Source organism: Trematomus bernacchii, unplaced genomic scaffold, assembly GCF_902827165.1.
Source record: "Trematomus bernacchii unplaced genomic scaffold, fTreBer1.1, whole genome shotgun sequence".
NCBI lineage: Eukaryota > Metazoa > Chordata > Actinopteri > Perciformes > Nototheniidae > Trematomus > Trematomus bernacchii.
Window position 1 is genome coordinate 7135063 of NW_022987910.1, and position 26024 is coordinate 7161086.

Below are 26024 nucleotides of genomic sequence, written 5' to 3' on the forward strand. Positions count from 1 at the left end.
TTTCCTGTACATCGAACCATGCATGTACTCTGTTCCACATGTCTTCAGTCAGTTCTGGACCCCATGACTCGGACACTAGTTCTACCAAGACTCATTAGAGGTAAGCAGTGGTAGGAGAGTGGAGTTATCTTTGTATTTAGGCTGCAAGTCGACAAGAATAGATTACAAATCGCTTAAAAAATTGTTCAGACAAGAGGCACCATGTGTTACCGCAGGTGTGGCGCTGATATAGTCTATATAATATGCAGTTGAACTTTAAAATTACATTATTTCCGGTGCAGAGACAAACACTCGAGGTGGATGTATAAAGTACATACTGGTGTTAATATAATATAGCGTATATCCCTCAATTTATCGACAATAACAATGACAATACATACTTCCGGGTGTAAAGTAATATATCTATCATACTGTAGCAGGGTGTCCGCGGGGTCTTAAAAAGTATTAAAAGTTGATAAATCAATTTAGCGAAAATGAAGGCCATTTCAAAGTATTAAACGGCATTTTCCAAGGTATTACATTTTGTAGCTTGTTTTCAATAAGTATATAAATTGTCCAAAGAGGTGTATTCTACAGTTTGCCTGAATGTAATCATTGCGTAGGTGTGTGTGTAGTGTGATTCTGTGTAGTTTATTTATGGCATCCCGTTGGATTTGACGTCATCTGAACAGGACATCGCACACTCACTGCTTGATAGCGCGCGAAGGTCCGTTTACGCCGGTTGTTAAACAACATCGTTATGGGGAAATGCAAGTTTGCGTCCAAATGGTTGGAAGATAAGGAGGAAGGACAATCAATACTGTATATAGTAAATGTGAGGTAAAGTGTAACCGGTTAAAACTCAAAGTGGCGATGAGGTCTTAAAATGTATGGAAAGGGTCTTAAAAAAGGTCTTAAAAGGTATTACATTTGACTTCAGGATTCCTGTATATACCCTGTGTAGATCCTACACATCCACTGGAGGTAGATTCTGAAAGTAAAATATACACTTCTCACTAGAAATGTAATCATAAAGCATTATTATGGCCAAACTATCCTACAATTTAGGATTTTCCACTGAAAAAAGTGTTGGATTCAAGATTCAAAGGTTTTATTCTACATAAGCAGCTACAGTGTAGAAATGTCAATGCAATTCTTCTGACCTGAGCTCCTCCAACAATACAACATATATAATAAAATACAAAAATACAAAATAAAAAGTAGTGCAAAAAGTTTATATACATTTAATGTAATAGAATATGATATTTACAAGAACAGAATATGAAATTAAATAATGTAAATTAAGAAAAAAATGTAATATGGTGTATTGCGTGGATAATAGACACAGTGAATCACAGTGAATGTTCAAAACTAAATTTGATACATTTTTCTTTTTCATCTCACAGTGCACATATTTAAGTAATAATAACACAAAGCTAAAAGTTAATCTGTTTTTCCTTTCTCTTTTCAAGAGTGCTTCAGAGGATGGCTGAATTCACAAAACGTGAAGAAGACAGAGAGGGAAAAGTTGGCCGGTTACTACATTTCACAAAAAATACAGGACCTTGTGAAAAGCGGAAAGAAACAGTTGAAGGAAACTGCTTAAAAATATGAAGTAATGGGTGTTTTGAAAATGTTTTCAAATTTGTGTTAATGTTCATTGTGTGTTATAAATTATTTTCCTGCTTCTAATCATTTGATGTATGAGTATTTATTTACAGACAATACTACATTCTGGTACCTTTCTGGTAAGGTGGGTGCTCTGATCTGAAATGATAGATTGAGCTACTGCAATTGGGTGAGAGTGTTTCGTCATCATATATGACCAGCTTAACTATCAAGTAATCCCAGCTAAAGTTCTACTCAAGATCATACAAGTCTGACCAGCTAATGGTGACCAGCTAGAACACTGTGACCACCAGCTTTTACCAGCTAAACCAGCTATCCTGACCAGCTAATGGTGACCAGCTACTAGACCACTGTGACCACCAGCTTTTACCAGCTAAACCAGCTATCCCAACCAGCTAATGGTGACCAGCTAGACCACTGTGACCAAACCAGCTATCCTGACCAGCTAAAGTGTCCAAAACCCCTCTTAACCAGCAAACTAATCCAGCCTAATATTGACTGGCTGGTCAGGCTGGTTTACCAGTCTGACCAGCCTGACCAGCCTTGTTGGTCTTAGCTGTTTTTTTCAGCAGGGAACAAACTAACAAACTTCCTCTGGAGTTCACAGTGTCCCCAGCCTGCCTCCACACCTGTCCCCTCAGCCTATACTGGAAACTTCCCCTCAGGCCTGTTGCATCATGATAATCATAATTACAGATGGAGCCTCTTATTTTGGACCCCAGCATACAGCTTCCTGCCGACTGCCAGCCAGTTGCCAGCCAGTTGCCTGCCAAAGACCAGTATTCAGGAATGTTAGGCCCTCCCACTATTCTCCAATTTCAGGGTTTAACCAGGAGATGGCGCTATATATTAAATAACTAAGACTTAGTTTTTCACAATAGAAAATGCAGATATTATATAAAAAACTAAAGTTAAAATCTTGTTTTTAATGCCCCAAGAGCAATAACATCTTGTCACAAGCTTTTTGGAAGAAAAAGACTGACTCAAGAGACCTGTAGTTGACTAATTACAGGCCTCAATAAAGTTCTGCCATTGGTTGTGAAAAACAACGGTGGACATAGTGGAAAGTGAAATTGACATTGTCGAATTTAATAAAAATACAAAATAATGTATCTGTGTACGTGTTTTACTATGTGATCTGCACTTATCAAACATCTAATTAAGGCGAGACACCCCAGGTGAATAGGGTATTTTTAACTTAAAGATATCAGCTAAATATTTCTCCAGTTAATTACTTACAATAAGGCAATTGTTTTTTGTATTACAAGTTTTCTGAAATAGCATGTTTAAATATCCAAATGAACCATTATCTCATGAAATATGCGCATATTTTAACACATTTCAGGAACCGAAATCTGAACTTTGGATAAAGCCAGGATCAAAATTATTGTTTCATTTTGTAGTCATATTAGTATCTAAGGCTTTTACAGAAGGGATTTTGGATATCTCTTTGTATCACTCCATAAATCAGAAAATACTGTCAACAGCCCTAAAATATCAATTTTCACCATGTTTTTAGGTATAAAATGTTATATAATTCAGGCTATGAATTATATATGACCAAACCCTTCTGTAAAAGCCTTCATAATATTGATAGGAATATAACTGGAAGGTTTGGTGTATGTAACTGCTGAGTGATTCTACAATTTAGGGTACATTCCATGTCCATTGATGTCCATTGATGATAATTATAATTATTCTAACTATTTTCTTCAAAAAGATCATATTTTGCCTATTATTGGAAAGCATGTTATAATATCACACAAACATTATGTGCATCCTATGCTTTATTTAGCTTGAAATGTGTCATGATGTTCTTAAATTGTCAGTTTTTGCTATGTCCGTTTTTCAGTTGAGGGTGTCTTGGATTCAAAATAATGAATAAAAACCATTAAAGTAAATTTAAAAAATGATTCATTTATTTCAAAAGTCTAAATACTAAAGAATAATAACATATTTTTAATTGATTTCCCCCTTTAAATAATTTAAATATCTTAATATATGAATGTCCGCAAAAGTTCTGTCAACTATGTTACTAACAGAACTTCCCCCTTTAACTCAAAAATTGTTTGTCCCAATACCATGTCACCAGCATCACATGATGCCATGTTCCTCTTTGGCAGACATTTTGAACACACTGTGGTGATTGTCCTCTACATTTTTACAATATTTTATGTATAATAGCACATGGTCAATTAATATACTCATTGACAATCAACAATGTTACGTACATTGTTATGGTTTACAATTGTTTAATGATTTTAATTCAATTATATGTGCAAATGTGATGTTAACCTGTTCAAGAAAATGACATGTGGTCATCCAGGCAAGGCCTACCATTGAAATGATGGGTCAAAATAGGGAAATTGTCAACTAGGTTACCTGTCAACTGAGTTACCCAGTACTGTAATAACTGTAGTAACTTAGTTGACAGGTAACCTAGTTGACAATTTGTACGACATGTAGACGTCATTACACATCATTATCAATGGAATTTTGCACTTCTGCCTTGAAATTAACATAGTGCTGATGGTTAATAATGTGTCCAGTCAACTATGTTATTTGCGTCAAATGTTTGACTTTCATTGTCAACTATGTTGCACCTCATTTTTTCAAATTTAAAATATCTAAAATAGTGCTTCTGATATCCTTTATAGTATAATGTATATCTACACAGGTTGGAGTTTTACATGACATCTCTTAAAACTATCAAAATGACCTGTATGGTAGTTTTATAATACAAAATATCCCTAAACTTAATGACAGTGCTGAACATATCACATGAAAAAACAAAACTTTAATACAATTATTTTTTAAACTTTAAAAAATCTTTGGATATATGGTAGAATAGACTCAAGAGCCTTTCAAATTTGATTTTACTTGAAGTGCAGGACTTAATCAAATGATAGTAATGACATCAAGTTTGTCCGTAACATAGTTGACAAACTGAGTAGTGAAAACATCCTTTCCCTTAAAATAAAAAAATATATAAAAATGTTTAAGCTTTGCAACTAGTGGATATGTTACACTGAGGAATATACTAACTTGAACCACTGATTGTTCTATCTATACATTTTATTTGGCATTAGTAAATAATTATGCACATTTACAGATATTTTACATGATATGAGTGATAACACGTGTTATAAGGGCTATTTCGCACAATAGGTGTGCCTTGAGATTTTTACTTGTCCTTTGGTGTGCCTTGGGCACAAAAAGTTTGGGAACCACTGCTGTAGAGAAATGTAAACGTTCACCATCCCCCACCCGCCTACTGTATGTTGCTTTTTGACATGTAAATGGGTAACTACCCCCCTCTGAGTGAATACCTGTTGTACCTGTCCGGGGCTAAGCCCATAGGACGATGCTCTGATGTCATCACCCTCGCACATTGGTCATATGTTTACAAAAAACGATGTTAACACTTTCTCGTTCTTAATATATGCTATATTTAGGGTCGATATGTGTTGAATTTACTTTAAAATAGCAGATCACTGTGATTCACTTCTCCGCGGCTCCTCCGTGCAGAGAGGCCCCCCCCCGTTGACAATTCACGAGCGTCTAACTCTCTCCCCCCTGTGAAGAGATATCACAGGGGGGGATTGGGACACACACATTCCGATGGCCAATTCGTTTTAAACAAAGAGTGGGGTGGGGGCTGGTGAACGGTATGGTCAATGTTTGTAAACACTGTGACATTTTGACTTTATTTGATCATTTCAGTTAAAAACTAACGTTCATATTTCATATTACTGTTTTGCCTGGCTGGACCTGTAATTTACAGGAAAGGAGTGCACGCTACTAAAGAGACACGCTACCATGGAAACCAAACAATGGTGTTGCTGTATTGAAGTCCGAGTGGAAACAGTCATATTTGGAGCGTTATGTTAGAATGAAACAGCGAGGTCGTGACTCACAAAAAAAAAGTGTTACTTCACTAACTGTAAGCTTGTCACTCAGAGTAACCTACAGTTAACTTAACTGTTGGAAAAGAAAGATCAGAGTTAGGAGTGTGAACACACAGCTGAGAGCTGCCGTTTCATTCTGACTGTTTAAAAAACGGTAACAACGGACTATTTTTCTTAGCGGATGCATGTAAATTTAAATCAATACATAGAACTATGTTTTAAATCAATAAAAATATTTTCTAAATCCATAAAAGCATTTTAATTAATATTGGGAGTCATGTCGTTACTTTGTTGAGAATGTGGCCATGTAATAAGCGGGATAATTTGCAGCGACTTGGTCATTATGGGGAAAAATAACACCCAGGGATCAAGATCCCTCCGCAACGCGGAGGGATCAGTAATTTTTAGTGAATTACTGAGTTTAGGCACGTTAATAACATTTTAATGAAGTTGAATACAGTATATTCATATTTGTCAGTGATTTCATGTCAATTCGGCGAACATAAACGATTAAATTAGGATTAAAAATCGAGAGCCGGCTGCTGTTCGTTACGGTAACCCAACTAGGACACTTGACACAGTGGCTTTTGGCAAAGCACACAAAGAAAACAAAAAAAACCGAGAGAGATGAGTTATTGTTATTACAACGTGACTTCACTATTATTTAACAACTATTTTTATTGGGTTCTTTTATTTGGGGTTAAGTACATTGTCAGAATAAGTGAGAAATGGATTTAACTTCTGTTAGACAGCTATCATACTGAATAAATATTTATGCAAAAATGTATGGCATTAATAATGTATATCTAATTACATTTAAAAATGTATGGCATTAATAATGTATATCTAATTACATTAACTGTGAATGTCTTTCATTTTATTTAAAATGAAATAAAATTACATAAAACATTTTCCATAAAAAAGTTGATTCAAGAACAAATCAGTACTTTTCTTATATGACTATTATTGCTAAATTTGAAAGGTCTTTACCAGCTTTGGAATTATATATATATATATATATAGCACCTTCTGCCATCCCATCTCTACTGACATATGGATCTTAACAAAGATCCGCTATACATTAGTACCAGATATACTGTACACGGACATTTTAGTGAACCAGACCAGCTGTTTCCGCCGGGTCTTCGCTTCCCGGGCATCACGTTGTTTACAAGTGTGTTCAGATGCTAAATGACAAGTGCAAGTGACAATTGTTGTCGTCTTCTCTGTGAACGTTTTTTTCTCCGTTATTTTGCCATTTTCAGATTTAAATTTCGAGCGGAAAGCTAACCAGGAAGTAATAATTACTTAAGCGGAGAACGGAGAAAGTAAACGTTACAGCAGGCATAACAACAGCCGGTGTTTATTTTATTATAATATATATCATTTGTTTTAAAGCTCAATATATAGTTCTATCCGTGACATATGGATCTTAACAAAGATCCGCTATACATTAGTACCAGATATACTGTACACGGACATTTTAGTGAACCAGACCAGCTGTTTCCGCCGGGTCTTCGCTTCCCGGGCATCACGTTGTTTACAAGTGTGTTCAGATGCTAAATAAAAGTTTAGCTTGTACTTTTGATACCCCGCCTCTCGGCACCACAACATCCAGTTTACTGTATTTCACATGAGCGATGTCGAACATTGAAAAGTCCTTATAAAATCTCTGTTATTAGATCAGTACTTTTCTTATATGACTATTATTGACTTGAACACTGAGAATGTATTTATTAACTTCAGACATTTGAAATATTTGAAATCAGATGAAAACAAACTGTAACGGACCCTGCCGTGTTATCTATGATTACTATGCCTTACTGTACATTCATAATTTCAGCCGGAGGTAGGTGGTAGGCGTTGCGGAGGAGCAGATTGCGAGTGAGGTGCCTGTTCTAAACGAACTATTCCAGCTGTTATAAAGCATTAAATAAAAAGTAAGCAAGGAATACAGAATGTTTCGTTACGTAACTTTGTTGAGAATGTGGCCATGTACATGTAATACATGGGATCATTTGCAGCGACTTGGTCATTGTGGGGAAAAATAACACCCATCCTGATCGTTTCAATGAAGTTGAATACAGAATATTCATATTTGTCAGTGATTTCATGTCAATTCGGCGAACATAAACATCAATGATGATGATTAAATTAGGATTAAAAATCGGGAGAGCCGGCTCGTTCGTTTTTTCCGACTAAACAACATCTATTATTTAGAAGTTGATTTCACATGACTCCAGTGTGGAACCCCACTGCACCCCCTGGTGGATCAATGATCCATTGCAGCTGGCTTCACAATAATTAAATGTATTTATCATGGGGGCGGTATCAAGTCTGACTGGGGGCCGGCCGGCCATCACGGAACGTGCATGAACCGATCACGACCCTCGCACTTTAAACTGTCCAAAATAAGACGCTTCATCTGTATGCCCTGGAGGATTTGACCATGATGTTGACTTTCGATAAAAAACTTTCTACCCTGAAGTAATGAAAGAAAGACTCATACTTTAAGTTTATATGCTTATGTTTTTAAACCTTTGGAAGCAATTAAGTTAGATGTCAAATCATTCCTAGATAAGACCATACTGTTAGGCTTTGACAGGAACTTCACAATGAGATACAAGTGAAAAATAAAAGTGATAGAACATTTACCAACGTTATAGTATTGGTAATGTTTCACAATGTGTGCATGTCAGTGGCGAACCGTGTCTATCACAACTGGACCTTCTGTAGACACACACACACCCTCCGCCGCCACCGCCGCGCCCCCCGCCACGCCCCCCGCCGTTATAATGTCTGTCTTTTCACTGAATTGTTGTCTTGAAAAGGGTACTCACAACAATTCCGCAACAACATCATCTTCACCTGTTGCACTTGCCATTTCAACGTTAAATACAATAAAATGGCATATGAATTGCTTCGTGGCATTTATCTAGATCCTCTGTCTCGAGCCAGTGAACTACCGGGCCTTCTAGAATACCCTGGAACCGAGGAAAACTCTGAAGGAATACGCCCATTGGCTACAAATCAATATATGATTGGTTGATCAAACTGTCAATCCAAAGGTACGCTCTCATTCAGTGCAACGGCCAGGGTATTCTATCAAGGATATAGAATACCTTGGTTGAAGAATATTCTACCCAGAGACCCTGAAAAATATCCGATTGGTTGGTTTTTTTTTCTAACACAAAACGTAGGGTTACGTATGGTAACCCATGTTATATAAGCACAGCGGAGCCCTCTACTGGACTCTATGGGGTACTCCCCTCAATCCTATCTATGCACGCATTTTTTCACTGAGACTTATACCCGTAGCCGGCCCCCTGGGCGGGCCTACCTGAATGCGCGTGCATCCACTGCATAAAAGGCGGCCCCGCCCGCTCACTGCTATCCCTTTACTTTCTCTTTTAGCTGAGCAGTATAGGCAGCAGGGCTTCCATAAGTAGAGGGCTCCGCTGTGCTTATATAACATGGGTTACCATACGTAACCCTATGTTATATCTCTCACAGGCTCCGCCCTCTACTGGACTCTATGGGTACAGGGGGCGGAATCCGACGTATACCCGCTCTGCTGTCCCGCGAGAGTATACTGCTCCAATCCCCTGTTTCAGACCGGCTTCCTGTCTAGCAGCCGCTGCGCCTCCCTCACCTCTCCCTCGGCCAACGCCAAGGAGAGAAGAAAAAAAGAGGCTGCGGCGGGCCGGGCACACCCTGACGCGCTTACCCCGCGGAGGTGTGCCATAACGTAGAGGATTTTCTCCCCCAGCCTTAATGCAGGGAAAAGGAAAAAAATCCAGCCCTCTGGGCCCATGTGCGCGTTACCTCCAACCGGGGCCGAGGGCCCCGAAAAACATAAGCACATTACGTCCCGGGAGGGGGTCAGATGCCCACTGACCCACAGCCTCCCCTCTCTCTCCTCACCAGTCCTGTGTTGCTCCAGCAAGCACAGATGATGAAAAGGAGCCAGACATGTCCAAGAGATAAAACTTGATGAAGGGACCTGGCCAAGATGCCGCCGTGCATATGTCCTCCACACTTACGCCATTAAATAAGGCTGTTGATACAGCCATGGCTCGTGTAGAGTGTGCATGGACTCCCGTGGGGAAAGTCTTCCCCGCCTGTCTGTAGGCATGTGAAATGCATTCACAAAGCCAGCCTGCCAGGCGTTTCTTGGACAAAGCTTTTCCAGTTACCCCACCGCCAAAACACACAAACAACTGTTCTGTGAGTCTAAGGGCAGCCATGCGCTCTACATAACATGCCAGCGCACGCACCGGGCAGAGGAGGTGCAATTTAGCCTCCCTCGCCCCACTATGGGGGGGAAATTAAAACGCCCCAACTGAATAGCCCTCGTCCTGAACGTACTCCTTAGGCTCTTAGGCACAAAGGAGGGGTTCGGTCTGAGTGTTGCACCGCTTCGGTCACCCCGGATGTTTAAACAACTCAGGTGCACCGATAAAGCGGTCAGACACTCTTTTGGCTGACGTTAAGGCAAGTGGCAATGCTGTCTTCCATGACAGTGCTTTCAGGGAAGAGAGCTCCAGAGGCTCAAATGGTCCTGTGACCAGAGCCTCGAGCACCAGCGGCAAGTCCCACTGCGGGGCAGAGACGCGCACTACTGGGCACAGTCTGCTGACCCCTCGCAAAAACCGCGACATCAGCGGCTGGGCAAAAACTGACTTGTCGCCAAATCCCTCATGGCATGACGAGATGGCTGCTGCATATACCTTCACTGTGGAATTAGCAAGCCCTCTGTCTACCAACAACTGTAAGTACGATAAAATAAAACCCAATTTACAAGATAGGGGCTCTATTTTTCGCTCCTCACACCATCGCCGGAATCCCAGCCACTTCGGCCTGTAACAGGCTGTGGTGGATCCCGCTCTAGCTGCCTGGATAGACTGAATCACACTATCAGACAATCCCTCCCGTCTCAGCCTCTCCTGGGAGATTGCCCCCACTTGGGGGAGTACCACGGCGCCCCTACGCGATCCGGTGCCACCAGAATGACTGACAGACGTTCCCGCCTCACTCTCCCTAGGAGAGGGAGAATGAGACTTAACGGTGGAGAGGCATAAAGCAGCTTCTTTGGCCATGGCTCGTGTGCAAACGCGTCCACCCCCAAAGGAGGGTCGTCGCTCAGAGCCATGGAGAACCACAGTGCGCAGTGGGTGTTGCGCCGGCTGGCGAACAGATCCACCTCTGCTGTCCCGAACTGGGCCCAGATCCGCTTCACCACCTCTGGGTGAAGCGTCCATTCGTCTGGCAGGGGTCCGCCCCTAGACATGAGGTCGGCCCCCCTGTTCTCCAGACCCGAAATGTGGAGGGTTCTCAGAGATAACATTACCTCCGCAGCCCATAACCACAATTTCTCCGCCATGGTCAACAGAGCGGCGGAGCAGACTCCGCCCTGTCTGTTGATATATGCCACTGTCGTGCTGTTGTCCCTCCTGACCATTACATGTTTCCCCTGAATTAAGGGTTTGAAATGTTGGAGGACTAATATCTAACTCTATATAAAATATAATATTTTATATAGAGATAAAATCCTGGCTGAGCAAAAACTTTCTCAACCTCAACGAGAGCAAGACTGAGGTCATCTTTTTCGGACCGCAACCTCCAGCCTCTCCGGTTGATATTCTGGGCTCTCTCAAAAAAAACATCCTCCCCTCGGTCATGAACCTTGGAGTGACCTTCACTAGCACTTTTAAATTCGACAAGCAGGTCAGCACCGTAGTCAAATCCTGCTTTTTTTAAATAAGACTATTGGCCAAAACCAAGTCGTATTTATCTTTTAATGACTTAGAAAGGGTTTTTAACGCCTTTGTAACCTCGAGACTGGACTATTGCAACGCTCTGTATGTGGGTATGGACCAGGCCTCAATTAAACGCCTGCAGCTAGTCCAAAACGCAGCTGCACGTTTGCTGACTGGCCACAAAAAGCGTGACCACATCACCCCTATTCTGGCCTCAGTACACTGGCTTCCAGTTCGGTTCAGAATTGATTTTAAAATCCTTTTATTTTTTTTAAAGCACTAAATGGGCTGGCTCCGGCCTATATAGCTGAACTCCTCCAGCGCTACACCCCAGCCAGAGCTTTAAGGTCTGCTGACCAGCTGCTGCTGGTAGTGCCCAAGACCAGGCTTAAAACCCGAGGGCACCGAGCCTTCGCAGCAGCTGGCCCTAGGCTCTGGAACACTCTGCCCCTCCATGTGAGGTCGGCCCAGACCCTAGGGGTTTTTAAATCTACACTAAAAACACACTTCTTCTCTCTGGCTTTCTAGTTAGAGCGGAGCACGACTCCTGACTTTTCCTTGTGTTTTTATTTTTATTTTGTTTTTTATATATATCTGTTGTAATTTATTGTCGTTTATTGTGATTGTAGTAATGTGTTTTTATTACATGTACAGCACTTTGGCTCGACCAAAAATCGCTTTTAAATGTGCTATATAAATAAAACCTGATTTGATTTGATTTGATTTAATATCACTGCCCACAGCTCCAGGAGGTTGATGTGCCACGTCTCTGTCAGAGACCAGCAACCTCCTACAGCTTCCCCTAGGCAGGTTCCTCCCCATCCCGTTCCGGACGCATCCGTGAACACTGAGATGTGGGAAATCACCCGTCCCAGCGGGGATCCCCTCCGGAGATGGTCCGGAGACCCCCAAAACTGGAGGTTGCCCCTCACGGAGGGGGGGATGGTCACCAGCCGCCGTTTGTGTCTCATGAGATCTAAACACAGACTGGAGAACCATCTCTGCAGGCGGCGCATATGCAATAACCCCAGCGGAACCACAACGTGAGCCGCTGCCATGAGACCCAAGGTCTGCATAACAGTTAAAGCCGTCACCGTTGCCCCCTGTCACAGTCTGCAAACTGCCTATAGCAAGGATGCCTGTCTGCTCTCTGACAGGGTGGCGCATAGCCTGCCTGCATCGAGCACCACTCCCAAATACAATACCTGTTGTTGAGGCATGGGGGCGCTCTTCTCCCAATTGACCGCAAATCCCAACTCGGTTAGATGTAGGATCAATTGAGCCGTATGAAACATTGCCCGTTCCCTGGCGCTGGCCATAACTATGAGGTCGTCTAGGTAAAAGAATACTCTCATGCCCCGGCTGCGCAGCGGCTGGAGTGCCACCTCCACGCACTTGCTGAACGTGCGCGGGGACAGGGAGTAGCCGAACGGCAGCCTGTTGTACTCGTAGGCCACCCCCTGGAAGGCAAAACGTAAATAACTTTCTGTGTTTCGGAGCAATTCCGACATGAAAGTAGGCGTCCTTCTGGTCGATGGTTGTAAACCAATCGCCTGGCTGCACCAGTTCCAATAACCGTTTCACAGTCAACATCTGGAACGTTTTGCGTACAATGTAAAGGTTCAGATCACAGAGATCCAGAATGGGCCTGAATTCGCCTGTTTTTTGGGCACCAGAAAATACAAAGAATAATGCCCCCTCTCTCTGTCTTGTGTGCGCACAACAGATACCACCTGTTTTCGCACTAAAGTCTGAACCTCTGTTGAGAGAAAACCTATCTCCCTCTGGGATGATAGATTTGCCTCCTTTATGCCTGTAAACGGATGAGGGGTGCTGGAAAACTGGAGTGAGTAACCCTGTTTCAGCGTCCTGTCCATCCACTCAGTTAGCATGCATCTGTGTTTCCACCTCCCGTAACACTGTGTCAGGGGATGTGCCATTAATTGTGTGGCCCCAGCAATAAAGCTTTGATATTCCCTGATGACCCGTGCCGCCGCAAAAACTCCTGTGAAGGGAGCATTTGCCCATGGGGGGTCGACACGGAAAGGGCCGACTCTCTACTGAGGTCTTTGAACACAGCATGGCACATTCCCTCGGGAGCGTGCGCACCGCTAAGATGTTCTCACCCGAACAGTGAAAAACATCAAGCGGAGCCTGCTTAACTGAGGTCTTTGAACGCAGCATGGTGCAATCCCTCGGGAGCGCGCGCTCCGCCATGATGTTTCCACCAAAACGGTGAAAAACATCATGTGGAGTCCTCACACTTGATTTTAATTGTTACCTAACCCTGTTACGCCTGCCACAATGCCCCTGTACCCGCATAGCGCGGTTTATCACTGCGCACTAGCTGACTCCTTTACTGGAGAAACAGCCTGGGCAGCGAGTGGGGAAACTGTACTGAAAACATTATGTGGCTGTGTGGGTGTGTGGAAAGCAGAGACGCTCAAACTGGAACACTTTTTATCACTTTTATTAGAAAAGGACGATTTAAGCACAAAAGGATCATAGAGGGAGGAGGCAGGATTTGCCCTTGCGTCCTGACCGGAGAATTCCCCTCTCCCTGCCGAGACGCTTCCTCCCGCCGCCAGTCAACTCCTGGAGGAGGGAGCTCCCCACCCGGTGCCCCTCTGCTGCGGTGGCACCCGAGTGCGGACCGGAGGAGGAGGAGCCCGACGGATTCGGTCAGCCTGTCCCTGCGGGGGTCGGCCCCGACCCAACACCTCGGGACAGACCGCGGAGGCAGAGGGCGCTCTCGGGGCTCTCACCCGACGCCTCTCTCTCCGTCTTACCCCCGCCGGACGCACTCCCCCTTGCGGGGGGGCCTGAGGGTGAGGCAGCGGCAACATGCGGCTGAGCTGAGCCTTCTCCACTTCCAGGCGGTTGAAGCGCTGAGTGACCGAGGCTATCGATCCAAAAAGCCCTTCTGTGGCAACGGGGGCCCCAAGGAGATCATCCCGGTCTTTCTTAGCCAGGGCGGTCAAACCTAACCACACGTGACGCGACGCCACGGTGGTCAGGGCCATCACACGACCGGCTGCGGTAGCCATGCCGTGGACCAGATTATTCATCTGGCGGTCTAGCACTAGCTGGCTTTAACTATAAAAGGCAACTTGGAAATAGGCCATGGATTTTGGGTTAGAGAAGTTTCAAGATATGATCTTTTGAGAAATAATTGAATAATAGTTGTTTTTTAGCAGATAAATCGAGAGCACCAGTAAGTTTGGTAAGTTTGGTAACGCAAATAACCCTTTTCCTGTTTGGCGCCTCCTTCCTTTGCCCCCAAGTCCACAGAGATAAAACATCAATGTTCCATTATTCTTTCCCAAGTTTATCCAAAATATATAAATACAAGTGCCCAATTTAAATTTACATTGGGGTTCATGTGATGCCACTGAATTGTTTTGGCTCACTCAAACAGTATGTCATCCACACCCAGGTGGCCGGAGCAGGGATGGGCACTCTTACATCTGTTGCTGGTGGCATCTTTCTCTCAGGCTGAGGAGCCAGTGTGCACACAGAGAGGTGACCCTGAGATCCCTCAGATGTTTAAGGATGGGGACATAATGTTGGGGGGAATCTTCTCTTTCCACAGCAGCTGGAAGAACAGACGGGATTCCTACATGGACAAACCACTGCCACTGCAATGCACCAGGTAACAGTATACCATATCAATATTTTGCTTCAGATTTCTGAAAGGGTATAACATTGAATATTTAAATGAGGATATACTCCTGTTGTGTTTGATTTTACCATCAAATACTTCCATGTACTGTGCCACTCTTTCTACTGCTTAGACTTGTTGTAACTAAATAGTATTAACTGTTTGTATCAAGCTTCAATTTCAGAGAGTTCCAGTTTGCCCAGGCTATGCTATTTGCCGTAGAAGAGATTAATAACAGCACGGACCTATTGCCTGGCATCTCTCTGGGCTATAGGATCTATGATTCCTGTGGCTCAATTGCCAAAAGTGTGAGGGTTGCATTGGCCTTTGCAAATGGTAATGAAGTTGTATCACAACCCTCTGAAGTACCATGTACAAGACCTGCCCAAGTGCAGGCCATTATGGGAGAAACTTCTTCCTCTCCTTGCATGGCTATGGCTACTGCCATCGGACCCTTTCATATTCCAATGGTGGGTAAGATTGTTTGATATTATTAATATTCAACTATTGCAACTATGTATAGCAAAACGGATTGTAGTTGGCTGTATAACTACTTTATATTCTGAATCTTTACCTTGGGATATAACTTGTTTTTTTCTTTTAGATCAGCCACTTTGCTACTTGTGCCTGTCTCAGTGATAAATCCAAGTACCCATCCTTCCTCAGAACAATACCCAGTGACTACTACCAGAGCAGAGCCCTGGCACAGCTGGTTAAGCATTTTGGTTGGACTTGGGTTGGAGCTATTAGAACAAATGATGATTATGGAAACAATGGTATGGCCATATTCACAGAAACGGCCCAGCAGCTTGGCATCTGTCTTGAGTACTCTGTGTCCTTCTTTAGAAACGATCCACCAGACAAAATACAAAAGATAATTGACATTATCAAGGCTTCCACTTCCAAGGTGATCATTGCTTTCCTCTCCCACAAGGATTTGGATGTGATACTACATGATTTTTTTCACCACAACTTGACTGGGTACCAGTGGATAGGCTCTGAGAGCTGGATCTTTGATTCACAAACTGCAACCGTGGATAAGCATCACATTCTAGACGGTGCTATAGGCCTGTCCATCCCCAAAGCACATGTCAGTGGCATGAGGGAGTTCATGTTGGATGTGAGGCCGCTCAATGTATCTAGTAATGAAATGTTTACAACGTATTATGAGACGGTATTTAGCTGTAAGTTCAAGCAGTCAAAGTCTTCATCAAGAAATCAGAAAGAATGTACTGGACGTGAAGATTTGACTGAAGTGCAAAACAGCTTCACCGATATGTCTCTGATGCCTATCTTTAACAATGTCTATAAAGGAGTGTATGCTGCGGCCCACGCACTTCATTTTATCCTCAGCTGTAACAAAACATGTAACACCAAGGTGCAGCTAGATCCATTTACGGTGAGTTGAACACCAATGTTACTGAAGTTTAACTCACATCAACAAGGAACTTGTTTACAATAACGTAAATTAAACTTTTGCTGTCTATCATGCTGTTAAAACACTTGGACCACAACACATTCTTCAAATTATGTTCTGCATTGACGGATATTTGTTTTTCAGATTTTACAGCACATAAGAACTATTCACTTTAAAACAAAGGAAGGAGAAGAGGTTTACTTCAATGAAAATGGAGACCCAGCAGCAAAGTATGAAATTATAAATTGGAAGCCAAGAGAAAATGACATTGTGGACTTTGTGACAGTTGGCCTTTATGATGCATCTTTACCTGCAAACAAACAGCTAAATCTGCAAAATGAGTCTATAACTTGGACACAGAACTCCCAACAGGTAACATACTCTAAGATCACTGTTGTTGCTAATTACAGTCTTTTTGTTTCATTATAAATATGAAATTGACACTGTTAGTCATGCTCGTCATAATGTATGGTTTTTATGCATCAACATTTTAAATAGAAATATGCAAAGGCAACACAGTAATCAAAGTGAAGGCCGATCTTTTTCTTTCTTCTCATAGTCGATTTGATCCCACAGGTGCCTGTGTCAGTTTGCAGTGAAAAATGTCTTCCAGGAACTCGCAAGGTTCTCCAAAAAGGAATGCCTGTCTGCTGCTATGACTGTATAAGATGTGCAGAGGGAGACATCAGCAACATTACAGGTATAGTTACATGAATGCAAGACAAAACATGTATTGTTCATTTTAAGAAATTGCAGTGGGTTTTTGGGGGATTTCGAAACCATGCAGTCCTTTAAGAAGAAAAAAACACAATATCGTTAGATAACAAATAATTGCAAATGATACATATACAGATACTGAGACAGAATTCTGAAGTCAGCTATATAAATATATGCAAAAGTCTTCCTAAGGATTAATGCATTATGTTAAAGCACCAATGTAAAATAAATGTTTCTACTTCAAGTCTAACTAAAATAAATCATTTCATTTTTCATAGAAATTCATAGAAATCCCTGGGAAGAACTTGTGCTTGTACAAAAAAGCAAAACATTGTATATACTTATTATGTGCTGTACTGTCTTGTATGCTTAGAAAAGATGCAACGTAGGGACAAATAAAAAATAAAAAAATAATTATACATAATGTTTACCAAATCTTTTTTTTTTTCAGATTCTGTCACCTGTGTGCGGTGTCACCCTGAGTTCTGGTCAAATGAAAGAAGAGATGCCTGTGTAAAGAAGGAGGCAGAGTTTCTGTCATATGAAGAGATAATGGGAGCGCTGCTCACTGCAGCATCCTTATTTGGAACATGCATCACAGCTGTTGTGGCATTCATTTTCTTCAGATACAGGAAGACTCCAATTGTCAGGGCTAACAACTCTGAGCTGAGCTTCCTGCTGCTCTTCTCCTTGACTTTGTGTTTCCTGTGTTCTCTGACCTTCATCGGTCGGCCCTCAAATTTGTCCTGCATGCTGCGACACACAGCATTCGGCATCACCTTTGTCCTCTGTATCTCTTGTGTTCTGGGGAAAACTATAGTGGTGCTAATGGCCTTCAGGGCTACACTTCCAGGCAGTAATATGATGAAGTGGTTTGGGCCTGCCCAGCAGAGACTAACTGTTCTGGGTTTTACTCTAATACAAGTAATGATATGTATCCTCTGGTTAACAATTTCTCCTCCTTTTCCTTTTAAGAATCTTAAAGACTTCAAAGACAAAATAATCTTAGAGTGTGCTTTGGGCTCAGCTTTGGGCTTTTGGTCTGTACTTGGGTACATAGGACTACTGGCCATTTTATGTTTCATTCTTGCTTTTCTGGCTCGTAAACTGCCTGATAACTTTAATGAAGCCAAGTTTATAACCTTTAGCATGCTGATATTCTGTGCTGTATGGATCACTTTCATCCCAGCGTATGTAAGCTCTCCTGGAAAGTTTAGTGTTGCTGTAGAGATATTTGCTATTCTGTCCTCCAGTTTTGGACTGCTCTTTTGTATTTTCATCCCAAAATGTTATATCATCTTACTCAAACCAGAGAGGAATACAAAAAAATATATAATGGGAAAGGGAGCCCTAAAATAATTATGGAACCCTATAATTATATTTGTTTATTTTAGTGTCTCCAACTGTGAGTTATTTTACTGTGTAACGTAGCATATTGAGATGACTCCTTTTAATAGAATACAAGTTTCAACCAATATGTATGTATGCAAATAAAAAAAGAATACAATTATATGCAGACCCAAAATACCAATATCCTATGTGATTTCAGATTAATTGCCAGAAATTGTTATTCAAATAATAAAATCAACATTGTCTCGCATAAAACATTTGACTAAACTTAAATTTCATTCTCGTCTCCTGAGACTTATTTTCAAGCAGGAAAATGCCCTTCCTGTTATTGATGTTGTATAAAGGGGTGTCATGAGCTCTCAAGCAGATTGGCGTGACCTGAAGAGCACAGCCATGTCCTTACTGAGGACGCTCCTTTTGGTTCTGCTAATGGGGAAGGGGGACTCTGTTTTACCGACTGCAAGACTCAGCACAACCGCCTGAACTGTTCCAAGATGGTGACCTTGTAATTGGAGGCATTTTTTCATTCCGCACAATGCAGGATTACGTAATTAACACATTTCAGACAGTTCCAGGAGTACGGAAATGTAAAAAGTATGTATTGTTAGGCATATTTTCAACGTCTTATGTACATTGTACTGTATCTGAGACTTAACACACATTTATTATTTTGTTCTATCTTTCACAACACCCTAGCTTCAATTTTTGAGAATTCAAATGTTCTCAAGCATTGATTTTTGCTATCAATGAGATCAACAAAAATCCTGACATGCTCCCTAATGTTAAACTTGGCTACAGTATCTATAATAACTGTGGAACTATGGACATACTGAGAGCTGCACTGGCACTGGTGTCTATTTTACTGCAGATCAACCTCAGGCTATTTCCACTCGAAGCGTTTAGCCCTGAGCCTGTTTTCAGGTCTCAGGCTCGAAAATGACATTCCCAGAACAAATGACCATATCTTCCCTTCTAAAAGGGTTAAATTAATAATCTTTTTTCTCAAAGTAATGATAAACCTGTGAGTTGGATGTAGAAAAGTCAGAATCATTATAGATATTTTTTTATTTTAACACTAGAACCGCCAGAGGTCGCTGTATACCTAAAACCGCCAACGGGTAAAATTTACCCGCCAATGATTTCCAAGGTACAATGTACCATACAGTGTTAAGGAATAATTCTTCTAGATAGCTTCTTTCGAGTTCAGTCTAAGCAACAAATTGTTTCTCATAACATTCTCACTGCTGTCCCAAATGTTTTAACCTTGGGCAGACAAGCTGTTCACACACCCACACACACCCACACACACCCACACACTTTGGATAAGTAGTCACCTTATCCACATTGTAAATTGTTGCCTTCTTTAAAGTTATGAGTAATTTAAGATGAATTATTAAATTAAATGTGGTACATAAGATAAAATAAATAAAATAACTTGACTTGATCATTTTGTTCACAACATTAGACCTGTCCTCTAATCTCTACTAGAATAAGATAAGTGTGCATGTTTGGGTGTTTTAACACTCCTGTAATGTACCTAATCTTGATATCCTTTTCGTTACAGAGCTGGGAAAATGGTGTATTGATTAGATTCTGATCCGTGCACGTCCAATTTTGACTGACTTTAGTTCTAATGTTAATGTTAATTTGACTTCAACCCATAAGTAATTATTTAAATTAACTCTAAATTTCACATGATGATGGATTAGGGTTCCACATTTCTTCCACTAATTTGTTTTACAATTAGGCTAAAGGTAAAGAGAGACATTGATGACCTTGTGTCCCTTTTGTTAGTACGTGGTTCCATTTTGTCTATGGCCTTGGACGGCTTCACTAAAAGTCACCCAGTTCTGCCCTGCTGCAGTCCGGCTGAGTGCAGTCACAGAGATGCTATGGCTGCTCTACATGACATTAATGGTCTGGTCCGAGAATGGACACCATTTCCTGCACCCAGAGAGAATGACACTCCTCAAACTGAACATTACAGCCGTTGATACTGTCTCACATGGGTCTGCTCCCCCCCACTGAGCCATGAACTGAAAGCATGACATCTGCTTTGAACACTTGGAAGCCTCCCTGTCACACCAGCACCAACCCTTGGGTCAGTCAGATGAGACTAACGGCTTCACTTAGGGCATTTGGTTCAGATACATGACTCTCGTTACTGCAGAGTGGGTTGTTTTTAAGGCTATTCATACTGCTATGATGCCTGTAAGTTGGCGAGCTGGTAAAAGCCCCTACTATTGTTCAAATAGGCCTAATGTCAGGGGTCGCTTAATGTCTAGTTCTACATGTATTCACATTATATAGACAATGTTTCCACCTAGTAAAACTAAAGGCTGCACGAAACTCAGGCTACAATACAACCATTCTGTTCTGCTCTATCGATTCAATATATAGATTCTACATCAAAACAATTAGCTTTTATTGTTTCCAATGATAACGTCACCTTCAGTGGAGGAATGCAAACCTGTTTTCAAATGTAAGGTTTTGATGTTGTTTGACATTTCTCAGTAATGACACCCTCAGACACCCAATATCATTCATGCTATGCCTTCAGTAATAACTGTTAAAGGGATGAAACTTTTCCTCCCAAATCAGATATGCTTTGTTTTTCAACAAATGTATCCATTTCCTGCATAATATATGTTTATCACAATGGTTTTTTGTAAGCTGCACACAGGTGATACTGAGTCTTCTCGATTAATAGATTATAAACTATACCATGCTTAAATAGACTCCTAAGTTATTATTTCATATGTACCATATGTAAGAAAAGGGAGGGAAGAGTCAATTATATTGAGTAAGTTATTTTATATTGGGTAATTTATTTCTCAAACCTATGTTTTATGGAAGAGACAAAATATTTCTGATAAACTAATATTTTATCAAAAGGTAAATGGTGAATTAATAAATTAATATAACATTTAGAATCATTGAGAAGGGGTTATATCCACAGGGACTAGCTCACCTTTAACTTACAATAACATTTCTCTGCTATGGACTGATGAGTATATGATTATTGCATGTTCAATGACTAACACAAACCTTCAAAATGATAATGTGCATGTGTCAGGAAGGCTCCCAAATAATTCTGAGGGGCCTATTTTTGTAATTAAATGATAATGTGCTAATCCATTACTTTGAGTTGTCTTCACTCAGAAAAACATCCCTATCAAGTGTTAACCCAATAACTAGGACAGCTCTCAAGGCCAAGGGTCAGAGAGAGAGGGTCACACTCTCCGGGTGCAGAGAGCACCCCCAGCCACGTGCAAGGAAGCACGAGGTCGTTCGAGATGGGATGCTTCTCTTCACCTTTCTGGTAAGATGGGGTTCTTCTCTTCATCTTTCTGCTCGGTGGGCTCTAGCAGACAACTCTGCAGGACGAGCGAGGGCTTCAGAGGTTTCTATAATACAAGGTTCCATGTTTCTTGGAGGAGTTTGATGTCTTCCTAACCTCTCCCACCTGGATGGATCAGGAATACGCAGTTGCACTGCTCTCAAGCAGATAGCAGAAGGAATACCGGCAGATGAGCCTCCGTCTCACTGGGGGGTCAGCTACAGTGCTCACTGAATGAGCCACACAAAAGCAGAGCAATTGGGGGCTTGAAATATGGCGCTCTGATGAAGAAGAGTTTGAGCCAATCAGCACCTCAGTGCTAATCTACAGTATCAGGATGCCTTTACACACCAGACACTCAGTGTCATAAAGGGAGGAGGAGAACGAGTCAGGAAGACTGACGGACATGTTCTTCCAGCTCTCGTACAAAGATGAACTTTGAATTGAATAACCAGATGTTTAAAGATGTACAATTAATGATTGGTCTTTATATTTCCAATGACCAGACATGTGTTAAATAGTGGTGATAAATTGCGTTTGTCAGATCAGATTACACTTTCACACTAAACAAAATTAATAAATAAATATTTTCAGATTATAAGGTATTGAATAATAAGGTATTTCTAATATTATAACAGATAATGTTAATATCCTTAATCATCCAGCAATGAGGCTTAACAACACAACTCTTTAATGTATTACCCATGCACAGACAGACATAAAATGATGTTTCAAGTACTGGATTAATTTCAGTTTTGGCCCAAAACAAATATTTATAATAATTCATATAACAATTATGTAGCATATTTGATCCTCAAATTAGAGAAGTATAGTTTAAAGAAATTGATATTCTATATTCAACATTAGATAAACACAGAAGAACCCTTTCCAAGTACCATAAGTAGATGATCAGGTAAGTATGGCTAATAAGAATAAGTGATAGACTTAATTTGGTACAGATCAGTGGTAGCATTTACAAATGTATGAATTCAAGTTTTAAGAATGTTTAATCTTTCCTTTCCAGGTTTTTACAAAAGTCTTTGAATATTTGCCTAACTTTTCCTTTTCAGATTTGAACAATGTACTTGACTAAAATGAATGTACTGATTTTACTAAGACTAAGTGCCTTACTCTTGACTAAAGCGTAATGAAGTAAACGTAAAGTAATCCTAAAATTGAGGACACTGCAATTTTGCAGATTACAGATTGATCAAATCACCACTGTGAATTTATGCCTTAGCTGGATCTCTTATGATCCTAAGTTTTAAATGCTTTTGACTAGTGATTGCCTTAAAGCAAATCTTTAAGCTGCTGCTGGTTTTGATTTTATAGTTTGATAAATGACATTAACTAATGGTTTAAATGATAAAAGATATTAGTTTAAAACACATATTTTTGCTATTATGTATCTGTGTTTTATGTGTGTTCATTATTGTGCTTATTGACAAAAGATGCTCCAAACACTGATGAGAGATAATTGTTCCTATTATGATTGGCTGTATCAATCATTGTGATTGAATGTTTCAATCTTATTCTACTTTGTGATGTAATTGAATGTAAGGTGAGACCACACTCGAATCTGAAGACGCCTATTGATTTAAGTATTGACCAGAATTATTATTAGACTAATGTTTTAAGGTTATCAAAAATGATAAAAAGAGAGGAACTGTTAAGGAATAATTCTTCTAGATATCTAACCTTTTGCTCTGTGACGTTTTATGATCTACTCTGACGTCTGTTATCTCCTTTAAGGAAAGGCCTTGGTGTCATATGTGTTGTTGTCACCAGTTTGTGACCGGTCAACTTGTCTGGCACGAAGGGTAATTGTTGTGAGTACACTGAGGCACTTCTTTATCGGTGTTTGTGGGCTCTAGGATGTGAAATCCTTGAGGCCATGAGTGTCGGACGCAGGTGGCTCAGTGTTCCCAGCTGTTTAGTCTACTCCTTCAGAGATGTTGATTTCTCTCTGTGAACCAGATAAAAGGTCTAGCATAGAGAGAGGCTCTTCAGAATTGACGTGGCAACTCTACCGTGTAGTCAGAACCTCTGACTCTTTGATTTGTGATGTGAATCCTCCGGCCGAATACTCTGAATAAACCCATCAGTGTTTGACATCAAAGCTCCAACTCTCACCGTGTCTCCTTCCTGAGTCGGTGACTCCATGCATTGCTACACAGAAGTTTCCTCCACATACAGAACAGTGAGTTTTGATCGCACAGGGATGACATTTATACCAATATAATCTGTGGACTCTCAGCTTTTCATATGATATAGTTTGTGCAGATAGCATGAAGTATAAAATATCGCTAAAGTGCTGATTTAAATGCTTGGTGTTAGACTTGTGTTTTGTTTAGGTACAAATCTCTCTATCTCTCTCTCTATCTCTCTATCTCTCTATCTATCTATCTATCTATCTCTCTATCTCTCTCAATCTATCTCTATCTATAGGAACAGCAGTAGACAAAAGGCGTTGCTATAGCAACACGTCATGTTTACGCGCAAAATCAATAGCGCGAGGATCGCTGCATTTTCTATGGAGTAAATATTACCCGCTCTCGCTAATAAACGCTTGATGTTAGACTTGTGTTTCGTAAAGGTAACAATGCTTCATATAGTCTGATAGCCTTCTACTCATAAAAAAACAACAACATGACAATAATATAATATAATAATGTATTTTTTATATAATTGAACAGCAGATAACACAGAACGTATACAAATAACAAAAAACATCAGAGAAGAAGAACAATAAGAACACAACGCTTTACAAACACTCAAACACAATAGTTGCAAACACTGAGCACCTTGGCTGTGCATTTGCCACACACAGCATCCCCACACTTGACACATTTGCAGAACGTTTTATTTTGCATGCAGTGCGCCTTCACCATGCAGGTCATTCTCCTGCGCTCTTCTGCACCGCTGAAGGGCAGGTCCGCAAGTGGTGGCGCTTTTGATGCCATCCACTCAGCGTGCAGCTTGTGTGCCAGATGGAGCATGAAGTCCCTTCTCGGGATGTTCTCCTGGCTCATGCAGCTCCGGTACAGCACCCAGGCATTGATGGCAGCGAGATCCAGCACATTGTAAAACACAGCAACGGGCCATCTACGCGTGCCACCTGAGAGAAACAGAGGGTTTAGTAAAAATGATTGGCCAATGCAGTGTTTTGTATAGGCCTACATAATAATAATAATAACAATAATAGCCTACCTTTCACCGAATATTGGCGAGCCATTTGGTCGAGCACGTCAACCCCCACTTTTGAGTGGTTATAGTATTCTATAGTCTCTGGCTTTTTCTTTCTTTCTGTGGAGATGGCCACATGCTGGTGTTGCGTGCTCAGTATTGTCACGTTTCTCCTCGGCTTACACTGGTAGACAGAGAGCACCACTTTGTCGCTCTTCAGCACCTTGGTGCTGAACAGCTCAGATCTCCCTTGCACAGAGGGTGGGAGCTCCCGCTTGTTGCGCTTGATGGTTCCCACTAGGCTGGTGTTTTTGGCGAGAAGCGCTTTGGCGAGAGGGAGGGAGGTAAAGAAATTGTCTGTTGTTATATTTCTTCCCTTACCAACAAAGGGCTCCACCAGTCTCAGCACCACATTCTCTCCTAGCCGTTGTGTTGCTGGCCTGCTGGCATCTTTTCCCAGGTAAGGGAAGCCATTCAGCATGTATTTGCTGTCAACGTCAGCTGCCAGACAAAACTTGATGCCAAATTTGTCCGGCTTGTTGGGCATGTACTGTGTGAATGGACATCTTCATTTGGTCGGGAAAAGCTGTTCATCCACAGTGATGTCAGACCCTGGCCTGTAGGACGCGATTGAATTGTCGACAAAACGATCCCACACCTTCCTCACGTGCGTGAACTTGTCGGTGGTCAACCGGCACCGGCGGGTCTCCTTTTTAACAAATCGCAGGTAGCGCATGATATCCCGAAACCTGTTCCTCTACAGTGTTGCGTTGCCCCACTGCTCGGACCAGAAACTCTCCATCTCAATGTTCTTCCCACAATATGCACCTCTCACATAGAGAAGCGCAATGAAGGCCTTCAGCTCCATAATACAGACATCCCAGGTGGCTCTGTCTCTCCGCGCTTCAGTAATGGTGCAATCACGGATTTCCTCCAACATTACATCACACAGACACATAAAGGCTGTGAGTTTGTCAGTAATGCTGTGACGTGCGTGTAGTGTGGGGCCAGCAGACTCCGTGAGGATGTTCTGTATCTGCCGTCTCCCTGTGCCTCCGCAAGGCTCCATGACCGTCCA

General features: G+C 41.5%; 2 protein-coding genes across 2 annotated transcripts; one reads left to right on the top strand and one right to left on the bottom strand.

The window, feature by feature from the left end:
• Positions 1 to 14802: 14802 nt before the first annotated feature.
• LOC117470389 (extracellular calcium-sensing receptor-like) lies at positions 14803 to 18429 on the top strand. Its single transcript, XM_034115150.1, has 6 exons — positions 14803 to 14927; positions 15109 to 15406; positions 15541 to 16335; positions 16498 to 16725; positions 16930 to 17053; positions 17522 to 18429. The coding sequence occupies exons 1-6, from the start codon at positions 14818 to 14820 to the stop codon at positions 18427 to 18429; spliced, it is 2463 nt and encodes an 820-aa protein (XP_033971041.1). The 5' UTR covers positions 14803 to 14817.
• A 6105-nt stretch (positions 18430 to 24534) lies between these two features.
• Positions 24535 to 25682, bottom strand: LOC117470570 (piggyBac transposable element-derived protein 4-like). The gene is made up of 3 exons (XM_034115391.1): positions 25605 to 25682; positions 24971 to 25496; positions 24535 to 24878 (listed from the first exon to the last, which is right to left on the bottom strand). Exons 1-3 carry the CDS (start codon positions 25680 to 25682, stop codon positions 24535 to 24537), a joined length of 948 nt encoding a protein of 315 aa, XP_033971282.1.
• Between the last annotated feature and the right edge of the window lie 342 nt (positions 25683 to 26024).